Raw genomic sequence first — 26,447 nt, forward strand, 5'->3', positions numbered from 1 at the left:
ATATGTACGTAAGGGTAGTAAAAGAAAATCAGAATGTACAATTGTAGAGTCAGAGCCATATAGTCCATGCTAACTTGGTCTTCTGTCTAATCCCATCTACCAGTGCCTGCAGTCCAAGGCCTCATCTGGCAGTTTGTTCCACACTTACACCACCTTTTTGAATGAAGAAGTTCCCCCTCGGATTCGTCTTAAATATTTCACCTTTTACCCATAACCTGTCAGCTCCAGTTCACTCAGCCAGATGGGGGGAAAAGCCTGCATGCATTCGTCCCATCTTATTCCTCATAATTTTGTATACCTCTGTAAGATCTCCCCTTCACCCAGGGAATAAAGTTCAGCACAATCACGAGTGTAAGTGCACAGCCCGAGCAACATGCCGGAGGACCTCAGTGAGTCAGACAGCATTTATGGAGGGGAATAAACACTCGACCGTGACTAATTTCAATGACTGACGCTCCCCTCAGTCTAGAAGCAAAGGTCTTTGTGCAGTTCTTCAGATTATATCGGTGAGGGCAGAGATTGATGGTGGGTGGGGATAAATTGTGATAGCACAGACTAAGCATTTATCAAACTAAACAGTGGTACCCACAACTGCTTGCAGTGCTACATGGGAGGCTAGATGTGGCAATGATGGTTTTTGTTCCCCTTTGCTATTCCACTGCAAGATCCTTAACTCACAGCTGCAGTTATTTAATGGTGATTTTGTAGACAGAGGCTCTTTCTCGGTGGAGGTTATATTAGTCCTCTTTGGATTCAAGCTGCTCTATCCAAACCACTTCCATGTTCTCCGAGGTAAGATTTGATTTCTTGTCCTGTGCTTTATTTGAAAGAGTAATTTGGCCTTGATTTGCACAAGAGATTCTGCAGATGCTAATAATCCAGAGAATCTAGCCAACTGCTGGAGGAGCTCAGCAGGTCAGGCAGTTCAAGCCCTGATGAACAGTCTCAGTCTGAAATGTCAACTCTTTATACCTTTCCATATGTACTGCCTGACTTGCTGAGTTCCCCAAGCATTTTGTGGGGATTTATTTACTGCCTTTCACAACCTCAAAAATGCTCTGCTGCCTCTGATGGTTACAGTTACAATTTAGGACATGCAACAATTCACAAAGTTAGTTTCCATACACCACAGTAAAATGAGGAGCCAAATGGCCTTTCTCTTTTTGAGTATAGACTTTAATGACTGCCCCCTCTGTTTCCAGGGTACGGGTCCATACCAATCCAATCGGTTTTTCACAATCAGGTGTATTATCACTGACATGGGTCATGAAATTTATTGTTTAGTGGTGGTAGTGCAGTACATAAAACCTATAAGAAATTTGGTTTTTTAAAATAATTAAATATGCAGTGCAAAACTACTGAAGTAGTGTGGAAGTTGCAGTAAGGGAAAGATTGGAAAGACGCAGACTGGGAGACCTTTTCGCTGAACACCTACGCTGGGTCCGCCAGAGAAAGCAGGATCTCCCAGTGGCCACACATTTCAATTCCACGTCCCATTCCCATTCTGATATGTCTACCCATGGCCTCCTCTACTGTCAAGATGAAGCCACACTCAGGTTGGAGGAACAACACCTTATATACCGGCTGGGTAGCCTCCAACCTGATGGCATGAACATTGACTTCTCTAACTTCCGTTAATGCCCCTCCTCCCCTTCTTACCCCGTCCCTGACATATTTAGTTATTTGTTTTTTTCTCTCTCTCTCTGCCCATCATTCTGCCTGTTCTCCATCTCCCTCTGGTGCTCCCCCCCCCCCCCTCCTTTCTTTCTCCCTAGGCCTCCCGTCCCATGATCCTTTCCCTTCTCCAGCTCTGTATCACTTTTGCCAATCAGCTTTCCAGCTCTTAGCTTCATCCCACCCCCTCTGGTCTTCTCCTATCATTTTGCATTTCCCCCTCCCCCCACTACTTTCAAATCTCTTAGTATCTTTTCTTTCAGTTAGTCCTGACGAAGGGTCTCTACCTGAAACGTCGACAGTGCTTCTCCCTATAGATGCCGCCTGGCCTGCTGCGTTCCACCAGCATTTTGTGTGTGTTGTAAGGGAAAGATTGCCTGGGGCAGTTCTATTTAAGTTAGACCACTGAAGACATTTCCGCTGAGGCAGTGTGTCTTCAATGAAATGAGACTTCCAAAGCAACACACACAAAATGCTGAAGCAACTTAGCAGGTCGGGTCAGGTAGGCAAAGAGTAAACAGTTGATAATTTGGTCTGAAGCCCTTCTTCAGGACTAAACAAAGCATCCCTTCATACAATAGAGTGTGTTGGAGACAGATGGAACCATATCCAACAAGTGAGGCTTCATTGAAATAGGATCTGGTGCTTTCTAGATGATGATGAATCTCTTTTCAGGCTTCCAGCCAGGTACAGGTATTGATTTCAATGACAAACTACCGTTTTCATCAGGAATGATGCCTGGGCATGTCTTATCTGGTAGTATTTTATACCCCCATAGTCTGTCCCTCCTAGTTAGTTATTCAAGTGTGTTTCTGCTCTCCCACCTTATTTCCAAGGCTTTATTGATTTTGACCAACTTCAAAGTGTTATCGGCTTTCTGCTTGAAGTTTGAATGACTTTAACAGTTCTATCAACAATGGCGATTGATCTTGCGAGTAAGGGTTCAAACACTACAATTTACAGTAAACAATATTCATAACTAATATGCCAATTCTGTATAAAAATAGCAGTTTTCTGTTCGAATTGGAGAACAGCATGGGTGACGGGCCCATGTTGTTCTCCTTGTGCACGTGTAAAATATACTTGAGTTGTAAGAACACGTGCGTTCTGGGCCCAGCTATTACCGGCGACAACTGTTCATCTGGTAATTTCAACTGTCTTCATGGGTTGTTCATGGTTTCTTGTCCTTTCAGAAATCTATTGTCATCCTAGCAAGCTCCAACCAGCGGAATAATCTGGTTTAAGCACTGGAGGGAATGGGTTAATTCCATAGGGATCCGTAGTACATTGTGTTGCAGGAGATCTGGGGATAGTTATGTTCCCCGGTTGGCATCTGGGGAATTCGAATTCAGTGAGTAAGCCTGGAATGGAATATCATGGTGGCTACGGATTTGCCTTGAAGCAAGGAAATCTGCTGCCTTAAGCAATTAAGCCCATGTGTCTCCAGATCTGCAGCACAGTGGATGATGTTTCTGGCGTGTCTGAAATGACCCTTCACTTTCAGAGCAGTTATGTCAAATTAATGCAACCATGATTGAAAATAGGTGGGACCAATCAGCCAGTGGTACATTTTTTATTATTAAAAAGAGCACAGCAATAGATACACTGGAGGAAATCTGTTCAAGAGGGAGCTACATTACATGAAAACAACCTCTGCTGTCCTGCAGAGCTGTAGCGGCAAAAGGAGATGTTGAACAACCAGATCACTTACCGGTGCCCACACTGCCCTAGAACATGTGGATCGTGGATCGGCCACTAAGCCACCTGAGGGCCCACCAGTAAACAGCCCTTCAGGAGAACATCATAATTATTACTAGAAATCAAAAAGAAACAGCAGAGGTTAGCATAATATTATTACAGTGTGAGGGAGCTGAGTTCAATTCCCGTTCCTGTCTGTAAGGAGTTTCTATGTTCTGGGTTTCCTGTCACATTCCAAAGATGTACAGGTTAACAGGTTAATTGGTCATATGGTTGGAATTGGGCTTGTGGACTATAATAGCCTGTTACTGTACTGTATCTCTAAATTGTTAAAAGAATCATCAGAATATCTACAGTAGGTGCTTTTGATGTGGAATGGAACAGACCACCCACTGTCTCGAGTTTGTCAGTTATCTCTGCCCTGGGCTACAGTTAGTTGATAGTATAGTCTCCACTTAGAGGCTGGCTCATTAAGGAGCTAGCAGCAGTGATAAGAACAACAATGATGTGTGCCCACTATCAGACCTGTTTAATTGAATGTCACTTAGTCATAGAACACAGAAACATGCCTTTGGCCTATCTAGTATTATGTTTCCTGCTCCCACCACCCTTAACCTGGACTGTAGCCCTTCATACCCATCCTATCCATGTGTATATCTAAATTTCTCATAAGTGTTGACATCTAATCTGTATCCACCACTTTCAAGTTCTCGCCACCCTCTGTGTGAGGAAATTTCCCTTCATGTTCCCCTTAAGCACTTTACCTTTCACCCTTGACCCATGACCTCTTGTCCCACCCAACCTCAGAGCACGCTTTATCCCATCTATATCCCTCATAATTTTGTATACCTCCATAAAATCTGTCATCCTCCTGTGCTACAGGGAACACTTGTAAGCTGTGGAAAAATTGTAATATTAAAATGAAAATTGTATTTCTAAAATTAGGAGTGAACATGCACATCAACTCTCAAACATCACCATATTGAAGTATTTTAATGAAATGGATCCACCGTATTTGCCCTGCTTTAACACCACTTGTATTCAGTAGCTGGATTTCCAGGCTGAGGGATGTCAAAGGGGCTCTTGCAGATCCAAGCCTTTTTACTTGGAAACTGAATCCATTGTGGATGCATTTCTTGCACGGTCAGGGAAAGGGCATCAGATATAGTTGAGTGAAAAATGAAAACTGAAGAAGATAGACTAAAGGTTGCAGCTAAAGGTGAGAGTTGGAGATTAGGCTGAGTTGTATTTGTCAAATGTACCTAGAAACAGTAAGATGCATTGAGGATGTGCTGTGGGCAGCCTGCAAGTGTCAGCCTGCTTCCAACATAGTGTGTGCACGACTTACTAACCCTCAGCTGTACACCTTTTGGAATTTGGGAGGAAACTGAAGGAAAACAAGGCGATCACAGGGAGAAAGTACAAACTCCTTACAGACAGCGACTGGCATTGATCCCTGATTGGTAATTACTGATGTTGTAAAATGATGGACTAACTGATACACTGTTTTGCAGTAGGATAACATAGTTACTGAACAAATATGAGAATTTATACAGCACTTTTCAGCACAGCGTTGTTAAACAAAATCAAGTAAGGAGATTTTTTAGTGACTGGGTGACTAAAACTTTGATCAAAGAACCATAATTTTAGACAACTTTGAAGGAGGAGGGAGAGGAATTATCAGGCTGGAGTTTCAGATCTTGTGGCCTTGGCACTGCTAGTGATTGAAATTCCAAGGCTGAACAGAGGAGCAGAATTGGAGATCTGCAGATATCTGCGGATTGCGTGAAGCTCCATTAGACATGATGAAAGGGTTTGTTAGCGTGGATGGGAAGTAAACAACCCGAGCCGATACATGTCAGTAAGGGTTGGCATGATGTTAATCAGTTGACTCAAGTTAGAAGAGTTAATGAGCTTCATTTCATTATTTTTGTTGCTGTGTTCCAGCCCCCAAGCTGTTTTTTTGAGAGAGTGTGGGAAATGAGCAAAGGGAAGACGAGGTTACAGCTAGTAACCAACATGTGGCATATTTGCTGCTTTCCATATTGCCTTGGGTGGAATGTGTGTTAAGACAAGTAATCTCTCTGTTCATGTCTTAACTCATCCCTGTGAATGATAACATATCATGTAAAGAATGGGTGACTCTCCACAGCCTTACAACGCCCTAAATTTTCTTGCTACAACTGTGCACTTGTCTTTTATGTCAGGGATTAAAGCCGACAGTTTGCAACCCACTGATGGTGATAAGTAACCCCGAGTACAAGCGTTTTACTAAGTCACATCCTGTATCACTACCCACTCCTGTCACACCGCTGTCTCCCACCAAAAAACACTATTATAGTCAGGCTAAAATATTTCTCTTGTCTGCAATCTAACCAGAAGATTAATACCAAATAGCTCGGAACACCAGGAGAGTTGACGGAACATTTAGTGACAGTAGATAAATTCTGGGAATATCCCACGGGGCCTTCCCAGTTGAGCAGAGGTTGATGGTGCTGGCTTTGCATAGTTAACCTGTGCTAATGAGGTTTGTACTTTTGTTGCCGCAGGTAACCACGAAACGGACAACATGAACCAAATGTATGGCTTTGAAGGTGAGGTGAAGGCCAAGTATACGTCGCAGATGTTTGAGCTCTTCAGTGAGGTATTCCAGTGGCTGCCTCTGGCACAGTGCATCAACAGTAAAGTTTTGGTGAGTACACAGTGGTCTGCTGTCTGATAGCAACTCGAACAAAATGCAGCCTGGCCTGCTGAGTTCCTCCAGCATCTTGTGTGTGTTGCTCTAGGTTCCAGCACGTGCAGAATCTCTTGTGTTGTTGTCTCGGTGACTTCCCACAGAAACAGTGCTGTTGCTGAAAATCTAAATTAATAGCTTGTAATTGCTCAGCAGGCCATGCAGAGTCTATGAAGAGGAAAGACTTAACGAGGTCTTTAACCTGATATATTAAATATGCTTCTCTCACCACAAAAGCTGCCTGGTTCGCTGAGCATGTTTTGACATTATTTTCTTTTACTGATTGCTTGTTCCCAACTGGATTCACAATGACAGATCATAGAAGTCCAGCTTTTAGAATCTTAACCCCTCGTAACAAAGACTGACAAACAACCAATGTACAAAGGACAAAGTGTGCAACTAATAAATATGTAAATTAAATATGGAAATGTAAATTAAAAGAAAAACTGAGAACAGCAGTTCTCGGGTCCTTGAAAGTGAGTCCACAGCTTGGAAAGGCAGTTCAGTGTTGAGGTGAGTAGTTACCCATGCTGATTCAACAGCCCGATGGTTGAAGGGTAGTAACAGTTCCTGAACCTGGTGGTGTGGAACTTCCTGCCAGATAGGAGTCGCACAACCTCCTGAACCTGCTGGTGTGGGACCTTCGTCCTGGTGTAAGTAGTGAGAGTGTTATTCTTCCTGAACCTGCTGGTGTGGGACCTGCTGCCTGATGGTAGTGGTGCAAGTGCTATTGACTTCTACTGTGATACAACAGAGAATCTGTGCACAACAAGCTCCCCCTGGCATTCTCCCACTCTCATACTTTCCTCCAATCACTAACCATTTCTTCTTTGGGGGACTGGGGTTGATATTCTCTGTCCACTCATTTTGTGCAACCTCCCTCTGCAACTGGAACCTCACCTTCCTGACTGGAAGATCACAATCTCTGCTGATCAGAAATAACATCGCCACCTCGCTGACAATCGACATTAGCACACCTCAGGGGTGTGTGCTGAGCCCACTGCTCTCTATACCCAGTATAGTATGTCTAGACACAGCTGAATTGCCATCTATAAATTTGCTGATGATGCAACCATTGTTGGCAGAATTTCAGATGGTGATGAGAGAGTGCACAGGAGCGAGATATATCAGCTAGTTGAGTAGTGACGCCCCAACAACCTTGCACTCACATCAGGAAGACCAAAGAACCTACTGTGGACTTCAGAAAGGACAAGATGAGGGAACACAGGCCTGCACTCAGAGGGATCCAAAGTTCGAGGAGATTTGGTATGTCCCTAAAAACATTGGAAAAGTTCTACAGATATACCACGGAGAGCATTCTAACTGTTTGGTATGGCGGGTGGGGGAGCTGCTACTGCACAGGATTGAAGTAAGCTGCAGAGAACTGTAAGATTACTGAGCTCCGTCATGGGCACAGACCTTCGTAGTACCCAGAACATCTTCAAGGATGGTGCCTCAAAAAAAGGTGGTGTCCACCATGAAGGACTCCCATCACTGAGGACATGCCCTCTTCTCATTGCTACCATCAGGAAGGAGGTACAGAAGCCTAAAGGTGCACACTCAGCAATTCGAGAACAGCTTCTTCCCCTCTGTCATCTGATTTCTAAATGGACATTGAACCCAGGAATACTGCATCACTACTTTATTTATTTTTTTTGCAATGGTCTAATATAACTATTTCATGAACATATATACTTTTTAATTCAGGTTTTCTCTCTCTTGTGTATTGCATTATACCACTGCTGCAAAGTTAACAGATTTCACCACGTACACTGGTGATATTAAATCTGATTCTATGCCTCTTGTACACGTCTATCATCACCTCTCATCATCCTTTGCTTCAAAAGGAAAAGCCCAAGCTTGTTCAGTCTATCCTCATAAGACATTTTTATTGGATCAGCTCTTTTTTTTTGGTGTATCCACCTCTGACTCTGCCTCTGTCCCCAAGTTCTCCTGCCTTTCTCCATACTAGGGACACTTTTCAGTAGCTGCGTACTCTGTCAGTGCATCTTGGGACATGGGATGCGCTCCCTGTGAACGAGAGTAACAGGAGGGGAGCATGTCCAGATGATGACTGTTGGATACTGCCTTCTTGAGGCAGCGCCTCTTGAAAATGTCATGGGATCCTTGCTGAAGAAAGTACAGGGCTGTCTCTTCTTCCGAAAGTAACATCACTGGTGCAAGTCCATTCAGTTTTGCTCTGGGAATGTCAGCTTAGACTTTGCGCTGTTGTGGAATTTCTGGTCATTCTTCTTGATACCCATCATTTTGGGATATGTTACCTTTGCAAGCTGGGGCCTTTCTGACCCCTAGTCCAGGCGAAGCTGAACTAAACTTCAGGCTTTCCAACAAGTGCAGGGAATTGGAGTGGAAGGTCCTGTGTGTTTTAAGGTGGGAGGGGAGTAGAATCAGGGATACTGGAACTGAGGCATTGTGTGCATGGATGTGGTGAGAAAGTCGTAGCAAGCTGAGGGTTAAGATAACATGTAGGGCAGGAATAGTTGACACTTAGTGTGCAGACTAGCCCAGGCAAGAAAGGTCTTTGAAGAGCATAGCTTCCTTTTGCACAGGTGTCATTTGCTATGCCAAGACAAGACCATAAGATGTGGAAGCAAACTTAAGCCATTTGGTCCATTGAGTCTGCTCCACCATTTCATCATGGCTGATCCATTTTCCCTCTCGGTCCCAGTCTCTTGCTTTCTCCTTCATACCCTGACTAATCATGAATCTATCAACTTCAGTCTTAAAATATACCCAATGACTTGGCCTCCACAGCTGCCTGATTCACCACTCTCTGGCTAACGAAATTGCTCCTCATTTTCATTCTAAAAGGATGCCCCTCCTTTCTGAGACTGTGTCCTCATATCTTAGACTCCCTCCTCTTCCCCCCCCCCCCCCCCCCAACCACCATCACCACCATAGGAAACATCCTCTCCACATCCACGCTATCAAGGCCTTTCAATGTGGTCACCCCTCATTCTTCTGAATTCCAGTGAGTAGAGGCCCAGAGCCATCAAGCACTCCTCATATGACAAGCCTTTCAATCCCAGAATCTTTTTCCTGAGCATCCTTTGAACCTTCTCCAATGTCACATATCCTTCCACAGATAAGGGGCACAGAACTGCACACACTACTCCAAGTGAGGTTTCACCAGTCTTTTATAAAACCTCAATGATACAGTCTTGCTTTTATATTCTAGTCCTCTCAAAATGAATCTGTCCATTACATTTGCCTTCCTCAACGCAGACTCAACCTGCACGAGGACTCCCAAGTCTCTTTCTACCTCAGGTTTTTAAATTCTCTCTGTTTAGAAAATAGTGTACCCTTTTATTTCTTCTTTTGTAGTGCATGACCATACACTTCCAGACACTATTCCATCTGCTCTTTGCTTATTCTCCTAATCGGTCTGTCCTTCTGTAGCCTCTCTACTTCCTCAAACCCGGCTGTCTCTTCATCTGTCTTTGTATTGTCTGCAAACCTGGCCACTAAACCATCAATTCTGTCATTTTAGTCTTTGACATATAATGTAAAAAGAATTGGTCCCAACATACCAGTGTGGAATGCCATTATTCACTGCCAGTCAACCAGAAAAGCCTCCCTTTATTTCCACTCTGCCTTCTGCAAATCAGCCAATTGTTTATCCACGCTAACAACACACACAAAATGCTGGTGGAACCTTCGTCAGGTCTCGGCCCGAAACATCGACAGTGCTTCTCCCTATAGATGCTGCCTGGCCTGCTGTGTTCCACCAGCATTTTGGGTGTGTTGTTGTTTGAATTTCCAGCATCTGCAGATTTCCTCGTGTTTATCCACGCTAGTATCTTTCCTGTATTCCATGGATTCTTGTTAAGCAGCCTCACGTGGCATCTTGTCATAGGCCTTCTGAAAAACTGATTTTTCTTTGTCTATTCTGTTTGTTATTTCTTTAAAAAATTCGAACAGGTTTAGTAGGCAAGATTTTCCCTTAAGGAAACTGTGCTGACTACAGCCTATTTTATCCTGTGCCTCCAAGTACCCCAAAACCTCATCCTTAACAATAGATTCCAATGTCTTCCCAACCACTGAGCTCAGACTAACTGGCCTATAATTTCCTTTCTTCTGCCTTTCTCCCTTCTTGAAGAGTGGAGTGATATTTGCAATTTTCCATTCCTCCAGAATCAATGAATTCTTGAAAGATCATTACTAATACCTGTACACTCTTTTCAGCCATCTCTTTCAGAACCCTGAAGTGTAGACCATCTGATCCAGGTGACTTATCCACCTTCAGACCTTTCAATTTCTCAAGCACCACCTCCCTAGTAATGGCAGCTTCACACATCTACCGCCTGACAGTCTTGAACCTCCGGCATGCTGCTCGTGTGTCTTCAGTGAAGACTAATGCAAATTACCTATTCAGTTCGTCTGCCATTTTCTTGTCCCCATTACAGGTTTCCCGGCAATCAGAAGGTAGAGCGGTCCTATGAAACCATTTGTAATCTGAAATGTTGTAAAGCGAAGAAGCAATTACCATTAATTTATATGGGAAAAATTTTTGAGCGTTCCCAGACCCAAAAAATAACCTACTAGATCAATGCAAATAACACATAAAACCTAAAATAACAGTAACATATAATAAAAGCAGGAATGATCTGATAAATTTACCCCCATCTAAAGTAATAATATTTTGTTTTTGTGTAGTTTCACTTATCAAACTCACGAAGGCAGCGAGCCAAAATCGATTTGAAAAAAAATCGATGTATGCACGTACACGCATGCGCAAACAACTGCCCGCACAAGGCTTCACGGTCATTGTAATCTTTCTCGGGGTAAACACATGTATAAAGCGGGCGACAACACACACAAAATGCTGGTAGAACACAGCAGGCTAGGCAGCATCTATAGGGAGAAGCGATGTCGACGTTTCGGGCCGAGACCCTTCGTCAGGACTAACCGAAAGGAAAGATAATAAGAGATTTGAAAGTAGTGGGGGGAGGGGGAAATGCGAAATGATAGGAGAAGACCGGAGGGGGTGGGATGAAGCTAAGAGCTGGAAAGGTGATTGGCGAAAGTGATACAGAGCTGGAGAAGGGAAAGGATCATGGGACGGGAGGCCTCAGGAGACAGAAAGGGTGGGGGAGCACCAGAGGGAGATGGAGAACAGGCAAACAACTAAATATGTCAGGGGTGGGGTAAGAAGGGGAGGAGGGGCATTAACGGAAGTTAGAGAAGTCAATGTTCATGCCATCAGGTTGGAGGCTACCCAGCTGGTATATAAGGTGTTGTTCCTCCAACCTGAGTTTGGACTCATTTTGACAATAGAGGAGGCCATGGATAGACATATCAGAATGGGAATGGGACGTGGAATTAAAATGTGTGGCCACTGGGAGATCCTGTTTTTTCTGGCGGACCGAGCGTAGGTGTTCCCAGTCTGCGTCGGGTCTCGCCAATATATAAAAGGCCACACTGGGAGCACCGGACGTAGTATACCACACCAGCCGACTCACAGGTGAAATGTCACCTCACCTGGAAGGACTGTCTGGGGCCCAGAATGGTGGTGAGAGAGGAAGTGTAAGGGCAGGTGTAGCACTTGTTCCGTTTACAAGGATAAGTGCCAGGAGGGAGATCGGTGGGAAGGGATGGGGGGGATGAGTGGACAAGGGAGTCGCATAGGGAGCGATCCCTGCGAAAAGCAGAAAGGGGGGGGAGGGAAAAATGTGTTTGGTAGTGGGATCCCATTGGAGGTGGCGGAAGTTACGGAGAAGTTCCCTACTATAAAGCGGGCGTCTTTTTTTCGTAAAAGCGAAAATCCTCTTTGGTTAGCGAAAACGGGTACTAATGTAAGTCTTTCGTAACAGCGAGTTGTCATAAAGCGAACATTTGAAAAGCAGGGGCCACCTGTATTACCTCTCCAGCATCATTTTCCTGCGGTCTGAATATCCACTCTCACCTCTTGTATGCTTTATATATCTAAAATAAATCTTTGGTATCCTCTTTAATATTATTGCCTGGCTTACCTTCGTATTCTATCTTTTTTCTTTCTTTGACTATTTTTAGTTCCAAGAAATTCCAGAAAAGATAAAGATGCAAACGAAGGATTCTAGAGTGACGTTTATTATTGGATGAATATTTTACTAATTCTGAAGTATGACGCTGGACAAGAGTTTGCTTCCTTAATACTTTTGGGTATATCTTAGAGATTTTGGGCTGCCGATTATGAAAATCACCATGAAATTTCCTCATCAAGCACTATTATTAAAAAAATCACCTATATTTGTTATTTCAATTTCAGTAAAATTAGGTTGGAACAGTAGTTAGCACAATGCTTTACAGTCTCAGTGAACTGAGTTCAATTCCCACTACTACCTGTAAGGAGGTTGCATGTTCTCCCGTGACCCCGTGGGTTTCTTCCAGGTGCTTTGGCTTTTTCCCACAGGCCAAGGATGTGCCAGTTGATAGATTAATTGTCATTGTAAACTGTTCTGTGAGTAGGCTAGGGTTAAATGGGTTGTTGGGCGGCGTGGCTTGACGGGGTTGAAAGGACTGTCCCTCAATAACTTTTTAAAAATGTTGCCCACAGTGTAAGCTGCAGTTTTCAATCGTGTCCAAGCATGCTTAGTCAGGTGGATGCTGCATGGTAGGATAGGTTTCAGAAAGGCATACATCATCATGCACTCCCCATTCCATGAGTTGCATTTACAGGTATATCGGTTCGTGGTCACTTTGCGTATGCTCTACGCACGCAGTAGAATGTGTGTACTCAGAATAAAGTAATAGTATTTTCAGGAGTTTCCGTGATGGCAAACTGTCTGGCCAGTGTTGTAACTGCCACAATACTTGGTTATTTTGCGTTAAGTATACACTTAAATCTCAAAGACTCCTCTTATTAAGAAAGCCTCTGAGCTCCACTTTGGGTGTAAAATTGCTGAGCAAGGCAAAGCCTGGGCTCCTCACATTTGTTGCGCAATAAGCGCTATCGATCTTGGATCTTAGCTGAGAGGTATGCGCAAGTCAGTGCCGTTCCCTGTCCCGATGATGTGCCGAGAGCAGGGGGATCATTGGTATATTGCCACTTCTGTCTGACCAGTGCGTCTGGTTTCTCTGCTTAAAAACAAATCAATTGAACACCCATTGTCTTTTGGTCATGAGACCTGTGCCGCATGACAATAGTCTTCCTGTACTGAAGTCACCAGGGACATGGAGTCGAGAGGAGGCAGACAAAGATGAGTTAAGTGACCTAGTCAGCGGCTTGATTTTGTCAAGGCAAAAGCAGAGTTACTGGTTCAAGACTTCTGCTGTCACCAGGCACAAAGTTTCATGAAGGATTTCGATATTTGATATAGCTGTTCCTTGAATAACTGATAACAAGATTAAGGAAGTTTTTTTTTTGTTGGTCTACAAATCAAAACTACCATCAATCGCAGGCGATTCGAAGAACTTCTGGTGGAACTGACGAAAATTGCATGGAAGGCATTCAAGAATGTTAAATTTTCTTGGCAACTACAGAGCATCGAACTACGTGCAGCTGGTTGACAACCTACTTCATACAAAACTATGAAGTGGGACATGTTACTAAAGATTCATTTTCTGCATTCCCATTTAGACCTTGCTTCCCTACACATCTTAGTGCTGTCAGTGATGAGCATGGTGAAAGGTTTCACCAGGACATTATGGTCGTGGAGAAATGGTATCAGGGCAACTGGATTCCATCAATGTGTTCTTACATTTTTAATCCACCTTGAACTCTTCACTCCTATTTTCCCATTTTATGATCTACCCAGCGATTTGGTATTGTTTGCAAATTTAGGAATTCTGTTTTTGATTTTAAAAGTTGTGGTGCCAACTCAAGCCCTTCTGATCATTACTCACCTTTCCCAATGTAAGTAGCTACCCCCTACTACCAAAGAGACAGACTTTATTGATCCCCAAGGAAATTAAAGTGTCACAGTAGCATTACAAGTGCACAGATATACAAATATTAGAAGAGAAGTAAGAAAGAATGAAAAAATAAGTTACCTCAAACAGTCTAACAGGAGGGGGTCATCATAAAAGTGCTCCTCTGTTCAACCAAGGTGGCATGAAGAGGGTGGGAAACACTGTCCAGAATTGCCAGGACTTTTTGTAGGGTTCTTTTTTCTACCACAGCCTCCACTGTGTCCAGTTTGACTCCTGTAACAGATCCAGCCTTTCTAATCAGTTTATTGAGCCTGTTAGCATCACCCACGTTGATGACATTGCCCCAGCATGCCATTCCATAGAAGATTGTACTGGTGACAACAATCTGGTAGAACATGTGAAGGAGAGGCCTGCATGCTCCAAAGGATCTCAGCCTCTCCAGGAAGTGGAGGTGACTCTAGCCCTTCTTGTACCCGGCCTCAGTCGGTGCTCCATTCAAGTCTGTCATCCAGATGCACCCCCAGGTACTTGTAGGTCCTCACCACATCCATGTCCTCACCATCAATAGTAACAGAGCAGTGCAGACTTAGTTTTTCTGAAGTCCATCTCCATTTCCTTTGTCTTACTGATGTTGAGCTGCAGATGATTCAGCTTGCACCATTTGACAAAGTCCTCCACCAGGGCCCTGTATTCATCCTCCTGTCCTCCCTTTATACACCCAACTGTTGCTGATGATTACTGTTCCTGAACTTGGTGAGCATGGCCTGGTGCCTGTAGGTACCATTCACCCCTGTGTCTACTTGTTTATGCATCTGGTCTGGCCATTCCTAAATTTTGATTTTCTTAAACTTCCTTTTTTGATCCTCTTCAAATTCCTCCATGACCTCATTTACTCCCAATCTCTGCCTGCCTTAAATCTCCAACCCTTTGAATTTCTAACCACTTGCACATTACAGTTGTGAAACACCCTATCCCACCCTTCAACTGTCCGAGCCCCAAAACTCCCTCCAGTTCTGTCTATTTCCTTGGAGATTATTCCTTCAGCCTTCTCTCATTAGACTTATCAGACAAACTTTGGCACTGATCGACATAGAGTTTAGTCCAGGAGACTACATGTTTGACTAAGTGCTCCTGGTTTCTGTTACTTTAAATGTATTATGTACGTAGTGTGAAATGAAACAGACTGATTTCACGTCAGGTTGGCCAGTTTAGTTTGAGCAGCAGTCATGTGACTGTTTGACACAGAGAGTGGTGAATCTGTGGAATTCTCTGCCACAGGAAACAGTTGAGGCCGGTTCATTGGCTATATTTAAGAGGAAGTTAGACATGGCCCTTGTGGCTAAAGGGATCAGGGGTATGGAGAGAAAGCAGGTACAGGGTTCTGAGTTGGATGATCAGCCATGATAATACTGAATGGCGGTGCAGGCTCAAAGGGCTGAATGGCCTACTCCTACACCTATTTTCCATGTTTCTATTCCAAGTTTCATTGCTCACAGGACCCACCTATGCCCAAGGCATTCTCTTCTGTTGCTGCAATCGATGACCAAAATGTTGGCATACACCACAGGGGAAAATTTGCATTTCAGCAGCTGGCACAATCCTTGGCTTAGATATTCGATTTGCTCGGTTCTAGGACTGATCGCCCACTGGGGCTCAACTCCGTTCTCCTTTGTAACAAAGCCAAGGGTTAGCCATCTTGGCGGAACCTCCATGTAACCGTTACCAACAATGAACTAAATCCTGAAAACTTGCACTCATTTCTCAATCACACCTTAAGGAGATGAACCTGGTCCCTGTCACAAAACTGCCCTAAAGTTTGAACAAAAATGTAATTTTTCTGCAGAAATTGATCAATTGGATATCCAAATTGACCAATGTGGAACCTTGTGGATGCTCAAATTCTTTATTTGCATAATCAATTACCAATTACAGAAAAAACAGGAATTAATAACACACTAGACAGCTTTTTTAATTTAAGTGCTTGCTTCAGAAATTTTGTATGGTTATGATAGACTGCTTGAAGCTGAACATTAAACCTGTGGAGCAAGAAATTAATGAAAACATTCAATTGGTTAATGGAATAGGGGAATAGGGAGGCCATTTAGTAAGTGAGTGATTAATTTCTGAATGCATGAGAGGAATAGAGTTTAGTATCATTAGAAGATGTGCCATAGTGAGGTCATTATTATTGTAAAACAAAAGGCAAGCCAAGCATTGTAATTTATTTTTAGAAGGTTAACACTGGAAAGTAAGGATTTATACTAACCTGTATATGACATCTTTGTTAGACCACACGTGGAAAACCATATGACATGTAGTTCCTGCCCACCTTTTGACTTAACTACAACCTGTATAGACCAACAAGTGTTTGGGAGACAGGATTTGTCAGCTGCTGTGTGGCTACAGACTTCTGCCACATGGGAACTCTCTTAGCCATATTTCCAACTTGCATACTTCAAACATTAGCTTTATTTATCACTAGCACATCAAAACATATGGTGGTCATTTGCATCAATACATTTCAGTGAGAGTTGTGCTGGAGACAGCTCGCAAGTGTCTCAGGCTACCATTGCATGTCCACAGCTTACTAACCCTAACTTGTGGGAAGAAAGCAGAGTAAACAGCGGAAACTCACAGTCAGGGGCAGAATGTACAAGCTTCTTACAGACAGTGGGAGGAACTGAACCTGGATCTTACAGCCAGCACTGTAGCACAATGATCATGTTGCCCCTTCAGTATGGGGACAGTTCTCAGGGGTGAAACCTTGGGGGAGGGCTTCTAAAGAAAACGGTCAGTGGAGAGAGTGCAGTGAAACCTCACAAGAACGGTACAAAGAAATGTGGTAAACAGACTAGGTCTCTCGTTTCTCGAGGGGAAAAATGAGGAGTGATCTTATAGGAGTTTTTCAATTTATGGAAGGTTTTAGAAGAATAGATACAGAAAGAATGTTTCCTTTTGCAGAGAAGAGCAGTGACAGAAGCTGTCACCAAGAAATCTAACAAAACTTCAGTAGAAACGGCTCTTACTAGAGAATCTACCACAAGGAATGGTTGCAGCTGCATTTAAGGGAACCGTATGAGGGAGAAAGGAAAAGAAGGCTGCTTGATGAGGAAAGACAGGACCTTGGAATAGAGTATAAATGCCAGAACAGCTTGAATGGGCCGAACGATCTGAGTCTCTGTTGTGTATCCTAAGTGAGCTCTGGTTAATGAAAGGAGGGTATTGGAAGTAACACCACCTTTTACAACCTTGCAATAATATCAAGTTCAGTGGCTCTGAAGAAGGGTCTTGGCCCTAAATGTTGACTGTTGACTAACCTGCTGAGTTGCTCCAGCATTTTCTGTGTGTGGCTCTGGATTTTCAGCATCTGCAGAATCTGTTGTGTTCATCTTTTTATTTGTTGTTGAGTACTTAGTTTGCAGTGTTTTCCTATTGTGGTGCTGTGTCAGGAAGGATCAAAGCCTAGTTTAAATAATGGTGTTATCTGAACGATAGCAAGTTCCTGATGTATTCAACATCATCTTCCATATAGATAATGCATGGAGGGCTCTTCAGTGAAGATGGTATCACCCTCGAAGATATCAAGAAGATTGATCGAAATCGGCAACCTCCAGATTCAGGTATGACATTCTAACTGGTGCTCTCACTGTGACTATGATACCTAAAGGTGTCCGTAAAATATGCCTTGGCCAAAAGTACAGGGCATTGAATAAAAGATTAGCTTAATTTGTCACACATATATCAAAGAGTACACTAAAATACATTGCTTGCATCAAATCAGATCAATGAGGATTGTTCTGAGCAGCCTGTAAGTGTCAAAATAACGTGCCCACAACTTGCTAACCCTAGCACAGACGTGTTTGGTGTATGGGATGAAACTGGAGTACCCAGAGAAGACACACGCAGTCACAGGGAGAATGTGCAAACTGCTTACCGGCAATGGCAGAAATTGAACCCCTATCTTGCAGCTGTAAAACGATATGGCAAATGTGAGGTGAATGTAATAGGAGGCCCCAATTCATCGTGAAGTGAATCAGAGAAATAAATATAACTGCTTACGGCATGAAATTAAAGAAAGCAAGGTGACCTCCATTTCTAAAGTTAAATGTTAGAAGATATTTTCTGAGACCACCATGTAACTAGATACAAGGAGAGATGACCGAGCGGTTAGCCTTAATGTGAGTTTTAAAGGACAGAAGTGCAGTGAGACACAAAAATACAACTGCAGGTGCTGTGGATGAAAGAACCCGTAGACAACGCTGGAAGAACTCAGCAGGTCAGGCAGCATCCGTGAGAAAAGAGTAGCCAACGTTTGGGGCCGAGACCCTTCATCAGGAATGGGGGGGAAGAGAGGGCCGAAGCCCAGTAATAGAGATAGGGGAAGGGGTAGGGCCCAGAGGCGTAGGTGCTTGACGAAGCAGTCCCCCAGTCTGCGTCGGGTCTCGCCAATGTAGAGGAGGCCGCACCGGCAGCACCGGATGCAATAGACGACTTAAGCAGACTCGCAGGTGAAGTGTTGCCTCACCTGGAAGGACTGTCTGGGGCCCGGGATGGTGTTAAGGGAGGTCCGTCACAATAGACAGGATCTCCCAGTTGCCACCCACTTCAATTCTGCCTCTCATTCCCATTCGGATATGTCCATACATGGCCTCCTCTACTGCCATGATGAGGCCAAACTCAGGTTGGAGGAGCAACACCTCATCTACCGTCTGGGTAGCCTCCAGCCTGGTGATATGAACATTGAATTCTCCAATTTCTGGTAATTCCCTCCCCCTCCCATTCCCCCTGTCCCAGGTCCCTCTCTGCCTCTCTCCCCTTTCAACTTTCTGCTTCTTTATCTCTACAGTTCTTTCATGCTTATCCCCTCCCCCTCCCCGCTTTATCTTTCCTCTGATTGGTTTTCTATCTGGCACCTCTGGGCCCTACCCCCTCCCCTATCTCTATTACTGGGCTTCGGCCCTCTCTTCCCCCCCATTCCTGATGAAGGGTCTCGGCCCGAAACGTTGGCTACTCTTTTCTCACGGATGCTGCCTGACCTGCTGAGTTCTTCCAGCGTTGTCTACGTATTCTAGAAATGCAGTGAGGTTTCATCAGCTGAGAATGTCCTTCAAGAACCTTGGCAGTGGAAGGCACTGCCATTGGGAAGCATCAAATGAGTTTCGATCTGATCAAGATAAGTGCACTTCCTGAGGGAGATGAGAGAGAGCTGGGGAGTTGAAGCTATGGAAAGGGTTGGAAATAAAGGTAAAATGTTACTGTTACTGCAAGCTTGATAAAGATCAGCAAGCACAGATGTACAACTTGATAGGGAACAAGAATGTTAAAACTTCAGCTTTACTATTCTGAAGAAACTAAACCCTATGCCAAATGGGCAGAATTTAAATATTTGTACTCCTGCAAGTTAATTAACAGTATGTAATCCATTCCAATCACTCCGTGAATCTGGCTTTCTATCAACCACTAACCACAGAGATGTCTAGATTTCACCGCAAGAGGTTTTCTTATTTCTTATTGTGAACCATCAGGTTCAGAAATAGTTATTACCTCTTGACCATTAGACTCTTGAACCAAAAGAGATACTTCTCCCAACTTCACTAACCCCATGATTGACATGTTCGTACAACCTATGGACTCACTTTTAATCACTCTTCATCTTGCATTCTTGATATTTATTGCTTATTTATTTATTATTTTCCTTTTAGTGTTTGCACCATTTGTCTTTTGCATACTGGTTATACACCCTGTTGGTGCGGTCTTTCATTGATTCTATTATGGTTATTGGATTTATTGGGTATGCTCACAGGCAAAACTAATTTCGGGGTTGTGTATGGTGAAATGTATGTACTTTGATAATTTATTTTTAACTTTGACTTTTGAATTTTATTCTTTAAACATGCAAAGAAACATCAACTGATCAGTCTTATTGTTTCTCCGTGCCATATTTAGTTCAGTTTTCTCTACCTGTCCAGCCATACCTTCCCTTTCTCAACTCTGATTTGTTTCCTCACTTTTTAAAACCAGTTCTTGTGGTTTAATTTGTTTTGTAACAGGTCCAATGTGTGACTTGCTCTGGTCAGATCCACAGCCTCAGGTAAGGGACATGTTGCGCTCAAATCTCGGTAACATCAGTAATTGTCTCCTGTCAAAACTATGTAACCAGGACGGTTAATAATATCTTGATGTGTTTTACTGTCATGATGCTGTCACACTCCATGGTTAGATCCAAAATCAAAGCGGTGGTTGAAGGAGACTCACCACTACTTTCTCAAGGAAAGGGACCATCAAATGCAGCTTGGTCTGCAAGCCCCACATCACTAAAGTAAATGTGTTTTCAAAATCAGATATTTCTGAAATGTGTGCAGGTAATGAAATTTAATTTTAAAATTTGAAATTTAATTTTAAAATTTGAAATTTTAAAATAGTGACTTGTTGCCCGGGCACAGGCCTGCAGTTTAATCAATGGGGACCCAGTCCTGATCCAGGCTCCTTGAGTGACCCTTTTTAGAATTAGGTATGTTAACAGCTTTTCCCTCCCCAACCCGTTCCTTCCATGAAATTCCATGATCCACTGCAGTACCTTTGTTTGTATACAAACTAGAGATCCAGTTTTGCTTGAGTTTTGTATTAAGGAATACACCCTTCCAGTTGGATATCTGAGAAACTCCTCCAACATACTTTTAACATTACTGTTTACTGCCCATTACACTGCTGGCACTAAGGACCACAATGAGGATCCTCCATCTCTGCCAGTGTTCGGGGCTTCCTTCATCATGCTACTCACTTCCTCTTGGTTTTCACTACTGTCAGTCCTGCAACTCAGGAATACTGTCACACTCAGAAGGATTCTTCATTGCTGTTTCTATAACAGTTTTGTTTGACCAGTCAGGGTTGTTGATCCTGAGCCGAACCCCTGAAACCAGAGGACCACTCTTAGCCTGTCCTCTACCCTTTAACCCAGGGGTGTCAAACTCATTTTAGGTCACGGGCCGGATTGAGCAAAATGCAGCTTCATGCGGGCCGGATCAGTCGGACGCGTGCGAACGCAGCTTTCGTTGCCTCCGTTTTTTCAGCCTGCTCTCATGTGTCTCAGTCTCTGCTATAACTACAAAGTGTTTCACTTTACAAATTCCGTTTCTTATGAAGAAGACTGCCAAGCAAGACTGCCGAATAAACACTAAAAACCCTGAAAACCTGGTACCTGAATAAACTCAGCATTAGCCATATCATACGCCATAAGCGCTTCGATTACTGGGGCCAGCTTTAATAGTAATTAGATATTATCTCGCGGGCCAAAGATAATTCCACCGCGGGCCGGATTTGGCCCGCGGGCCTTGAGTTTGACATATATGCTTTAACCTGTTTGCCATGAGTGACCCTACCAAGAGGTAAAGCATAAAACCCTGACTCCAGCCAACATAGCTCTCTGGGTCATAAGGCATGCAAGCCTCCAAACCATTACCACTGAATATTATTGGTTCACACTCCTCATTGTCACACGTCTAGACTTACTGTCTCCAATTTTGCCCACTCATCAGTGTTCAATTATGAGCTCAGATGGAGATTAGGCTTATTTGTCACAATTACGTCAAAATGTTAAGTGAAATAATGTCTGCATCCAAGGCAGCCTGAAAGTGAAACCCACATGGTCATGGGAAGAATATACAAACTCCTTATGGTCACAGGAAATTAACCCTGATTGACGCTGTAAAGTGCTGTTAACCAGGAAGTGTTAACAGTGCTGCCGCAGCTCCCAGGAAATGCTGTCTGTCATATCAAGCAGTATTCTAATCAGTGTGTCTCCATCTGTTGTATGAAAAAGTTGTTCCATGTTCAGACAGAGAATAACTGTCTCCTATGTATGGTGGTGGATGGTGTCCAATGTCCAGAATGAGTACGTGTATGTTCTTGTCTTTTACCAGAATGGGCGATCGGTCAGCAAGCGTGGTGTCAGCTGCCAGTTTGGGCCAGATGTCACCAAGCGATTCCTGGAGGAGAACAAGTTGGACTACATAATCAGGAGCCACGAGGTGAAGCCAGAGGGTTACGAGGTTACGCATAATGGCAAATGTATCACTGTGTTCTCTGCGCCAAACTATTGGTGAGTGTTCCTATCTCTTCCATTGATCACCTCCAGGGAGTTTGTAGGAAATGTCCATTCAGTACCTTTTTTTTTTAACAAAAAGAACAAGTATACAGAACAGTCCAAGCCCTTCGGCCCACAATGTTGCGCTGACCTGTAACTTGATGTAAGGTCAATCGGATCCTTCCCTCCCACGTAACGCTCCATTCCTTTCATCCATTATCTGCCTTTACCACTGCTCCTGGCAGTTCAACCCACACACTGACTCTGACATCCTCCCTCCCCTCAAAATTGTGTCCCTTGCATAAGCCATTTCCACCTTATCTCTGGATGATGTCCAGTCAATCTGTGCCTCTATGTCACTCAACTATCTTCATAAAACATGCTGTCTAATTCAGTCAGCATCCTGGTAAATCTCTGCAAATGCTGACCAAAGTCAGCATGAAATGTTAATGAATATGGCCTGGTCTGTGGAACAGTTCCTGCATTCTCTGTTTTCATTCAGTGTGATATCCTGTTACCAGTTCTAGCCTTGTGAAATGCAGAACTAATCCAATTATCCCATCCAACATTCTTGCGTTCTACCAGCATTTTGTGTGTGTTCCAGTATAATCTCCTATTTTGACGTACAAATTTCCCGAAAAGGAAGGTTTCCTAGCGTGGAATGATTCCAGTGTTTTTTTTTGGTACTGTAAACAAGATGGGACTGTTTTTACTTGTGGATCAATAATCTGAAGGCATAGATAAGGAGGAAGGTAGAGGGACAAAAGAGCCAGAGTGCAGATAAAAAATTAGTTTTACTGGGTGAACTGTAATCAAGTTATACAAGCATATTCAGTCGTAGGTTTCAAAAGGAACTGGGGGACTTAAGGCCAATTTATACTTCTGTGTTAAATCTACGCAGTAGGTATGGTGTAGCCGCATACCCTACACTGAAGCCAGACACGCACCTCCCCAAACACGTAACAGCGTGTCACGGCGACACAGACCGCAACAACTGTGATTAGTCCGCTTGATAGCATCACATTTCCAGTTGCTGCTGCTTCTCCGCCAATATTTGAAATGCATTTCCTCATCCATGTCTCTCAGTGGCCAGACAAGCACAGAAAATTCACCCTCCTTCTGCCTCAATCCGTTCAATGGTCATACACACCATCTCCTCTTTTCTGTGTTGCAGTAATTTCAATAAAAGTAACTCTGGTTCAATATTTATTAGCTCCAACTCCAACATGCTGCGCTCAGTTTAAAGTCGCCATTGTTTGAAGCGCACGAAGAAACTCAATACAGTGGCATAGAAACCCCACCGCCAACTAGCGTTTTGGCAGTGAATTGCAGAGCGACGCAAACACACCAACGCACAGGTATAAATGCTCACGACGGCGTAGGCCACTTGAGTCGGCTACAGCGTAGAGCCTACGCAGAAGTATAAATCAGCCCTTAATCGGAGAATGAATGAGAGCTCAGTGGTTAGTGTCATGTTATTACAGCACCAGTGACCCAAGTTCAGTTCCACCCCTGTTTGTAAGGAGTTTGTCTGTTCTCCCTGTGACCACTTGGGTTTCCTTCAGGTGCTCTGGTTTTCTCCCAAAGATGCAAGTAATTATTAAGTTAGTTAGTCATATGCATTTAATCGGGTGGCAGGATCTCACTGGGCTGGGATGGTGGAGAAAAGGGTCTGTTAGCCATGCTATAAATAAATAAACAACAAGATGTGCTTTGGGGAACGTGCAGAGTGAAGTATCTGATTGATAATAAACTTAAACTTGAAATATCCAAAGTACGTGTATATCTATCGCCATATTCAACCCTGAGATTTGTTTTCTTGTGGGCATGCTCAGTAAATCCAAGAAACACAGTACAATCATTGAAACACCATGCCCAACAGGATGAACAAAGACCAATGTTGCAAAAGACGCCAAACTGCAACTACAAGGAAACGAATAATACATAATAACAAACAACAAATATCAAACATGAGATGAAGGATCCTTGAAAATGAGTCCTAGATTGTGGGAACATTTCTGTAACGGGGTGAATGAAGCTATCCCCACTGGTTCAAGACCCTGATGATTGAGGGGTAATAACTGTTCCTAAATCTGGTGGTGTAGGTCCTGAGGCTCCTGTACCACCTCCCTGATAGCATCAGTGAGAAGAGAGCATGGCTTGGATGGTGGAGGTCCTTGATGACAGATACAGCTTTCTTGTGCCAGTGCTCCGTGTAGATGTGATCAACGACGGCTTTTGCATTCAAAGACTTCGGTGTTTCTTCAAAGAATGGCTTAAGCTGATGGTTCATTTGGCTTCCGGCCTGCCTATCTGTTGCTATAAGCTTTACCGTTTACAAGGAGAATTGTCTTGCCTTGGTCACACTCATTGGCAAATCATCTTACCCTTGAGCACCCTATGAGTCAGTGTTTCATTGCTGCATTGCTTGTTTCTTTGAAATGAATTGACTCTCCCTTTTTATGCATGTGAGTCAGGTGTGTTTAACAGCCCCACTTTGTAGCCATCAGGTAGTCTCATTCAGAGCACCAGAGGTTCTGCAGATGCTGGAGGTCTTGGTGCTGAGGGCAGCATCTCTGGAGGGGAATAAGCAGTGGCCGTTTCGGGAAGTAGACTCCTCATCGAGACTGGAAAGGAAGGGAGCAGCAGCTGGTATGGGGGTGGGCGGGGAGAGGAGTAACGTTGGCAGGTGAGAGGTGAGACTGGGTGAGGGGCGGGGCAGTGGCAGAGATAAAGGGCTGAAGAAGGAAGAATCTGATAGGCGAGCGATGTGTGGGCTGGGGAATAAAGGGAAGGAGGAGAGCCACCAGAGGGAGGTGATGGGCAGTTGTGGAGAAGGGAATGGATGGGTGATGGGTAAGTGAGGAGAAAAGGGATGAGATGGAAACTAGAATGGGGGAAATGGAAAATGGGAGGAGGTAGAAATTACCAGAAGTTAGAGAAAGTGATGTTCAGGCCAGGTTGGAGGCTACTCATTACACAGAAAGCAGGGGAATGCCTTTATTCTCTTTAGAAATTTGCGTAGATTCTTTTAAAGCTTTAACGTGTAAGTGCGTGGTGGAGAGTACATTGACTGGTTTCATCACGACCTGATATGGAAACACCAATGCTTTTGAATGGAAAATCCTACAAAAAGTGGTGGATGTGGCCCAGTCCATCACAAGTAAAGCCCCACACAGAGCACATCAAAACGGTGCTGTTGCAGGGCAGCAGAATCCATCATCGAGGTCCCCCATCACTCAAGTGATGCCTCAGGACTCTCACCACCAGGTTGAGGAACAGTTATTACCCCTCAACACTGACTGTTCCCGCAACCTATGAATTCACTTTCTCTTGATCTTGATTTTTGTTTGTTTTGTATTTGTCTTTACACAGTAGTCTTTTGCACATGGGTTGTTTGTGCATCTTGTTGTGTGCGATCTTCCATTGATTGTATTGTTTCTTTGTATTTAATGTGAGTGCCCACAAGAAAATGAATCCTGGGATAGTGTATGGTGACATATATGTACTTTGATAATAAATTTACTTCGAACTTTTGAACCCAGGTGGAATATGAGTTGTACTGGAAGTGGGAGAAATGTAGCCTGTTTATTCCCCTCCATAAATGCTGCCTGAGTTGCCGAATTAATTCAGCATTTTGTGTGTGTGATTCAAAATTCGTAGCATCTGCAGAATCCTAGTCCATCGACCTTGCCTTCTGCTCAAGATAGACTGAGCACAGCGGCTAAATGCCCTTGCGCATCTCCCTTCCCCAGACCTGGAGAGGCGATGAAAGCAGTTTCATTGCACACCGTTACGCCATCGGTGCACAGTGGGTGCCACAGCATGCTTGCTGTCTGAACCTGTGTTTGATATATCAGTTAACACGGGTCACCAACCTTTTTTGCACCACGGACCGGTTTAATATTGACAATATTCTTGCGGACCTCGCGTGCGTTCAAGTTCGGCAGTGACAGGGAATGACAAAAGCTGCAGCTGACTCGTATTGTCTCATACCACCAAATATCGTTTCCTCGCGGCATTGTGGCCCGGTAGTTGGGGACCACTGGTTTAACAAATGCTCTTTCTGTTACAGTGATCAAATGGGAAACCAAGGGGCATACATTCACCTCAGGGGCTCGGATCTAAAACCATTCTTTCATCAATTTAAAACTGTGGTGAGTTAAGTCATCCAAAATGAGCAGTGGGGTGTTGGTGGAGGGGAAGGGGTGTGAACATGGAGATAAGGAAAGGAATGGTGATGAGGGAGGGTTCAAGGCGGGAGGAAAAGTGGAAGAACCTGTGAAGACGAGGAGCTGTAAGGCATTGAGACTCAGTGACACCAAGCTTGGGTTTTGATTTACCACGGGATGGAAGGCATTTGACCTTGGAAGTTCATTTACTTTG

General features: G+C 43.8%; 1 protein-coding gene across 1 annotated transcript in view; it reads left to right on the forward strand.

The window, feature by feature from the left end:
• The window catches only part of LOC140716170 (serine/threonine-protein phosphatase 5-like), a 42,859-nt gene that overhangs the window by 10,920 nt on the left and 5,492 nt on the right, over positions 1-26,447 (forward strand). Inside the window, exons 2-7 of the mRNA XM_073028815.1 lie at positions 681-792; positions 5,922-6,064; positions 17,511-17,598; positions 20,029-20,069; positions 21,898-22,076; positions 26,137-26,218. Coding sequence (XP_072884916.1) covers positions 681-792; positions 5,922-6,064; positions 17,511-17,598; positions 20,029-20,069; positions 21,898-22,076; positions 26,137-26,218 — 645 coding nt within the window. The remainder of the gene's footprint in view (positions 1-680; positions 793-5,921; positions 6,065-17,510; positions 17,599-20,028; positions 20,070-21,897; positions 22,077-26,136; positions 26,219-26,447) is intronic.

This window comes from Hemitrygon akajei, chromosome 25 (assembly GCF_048418815.1).
Source record: "Hemitrygon akajei chromosome 25, sHemAka1.3, whole genome shotgun sequence".
NCBI lineage: Eukaryota > Metazoa > Chordata > Chondrichthyes > Myliobatiformes > Dasyatidae > Hemitrygon > Hemitrygon akajei.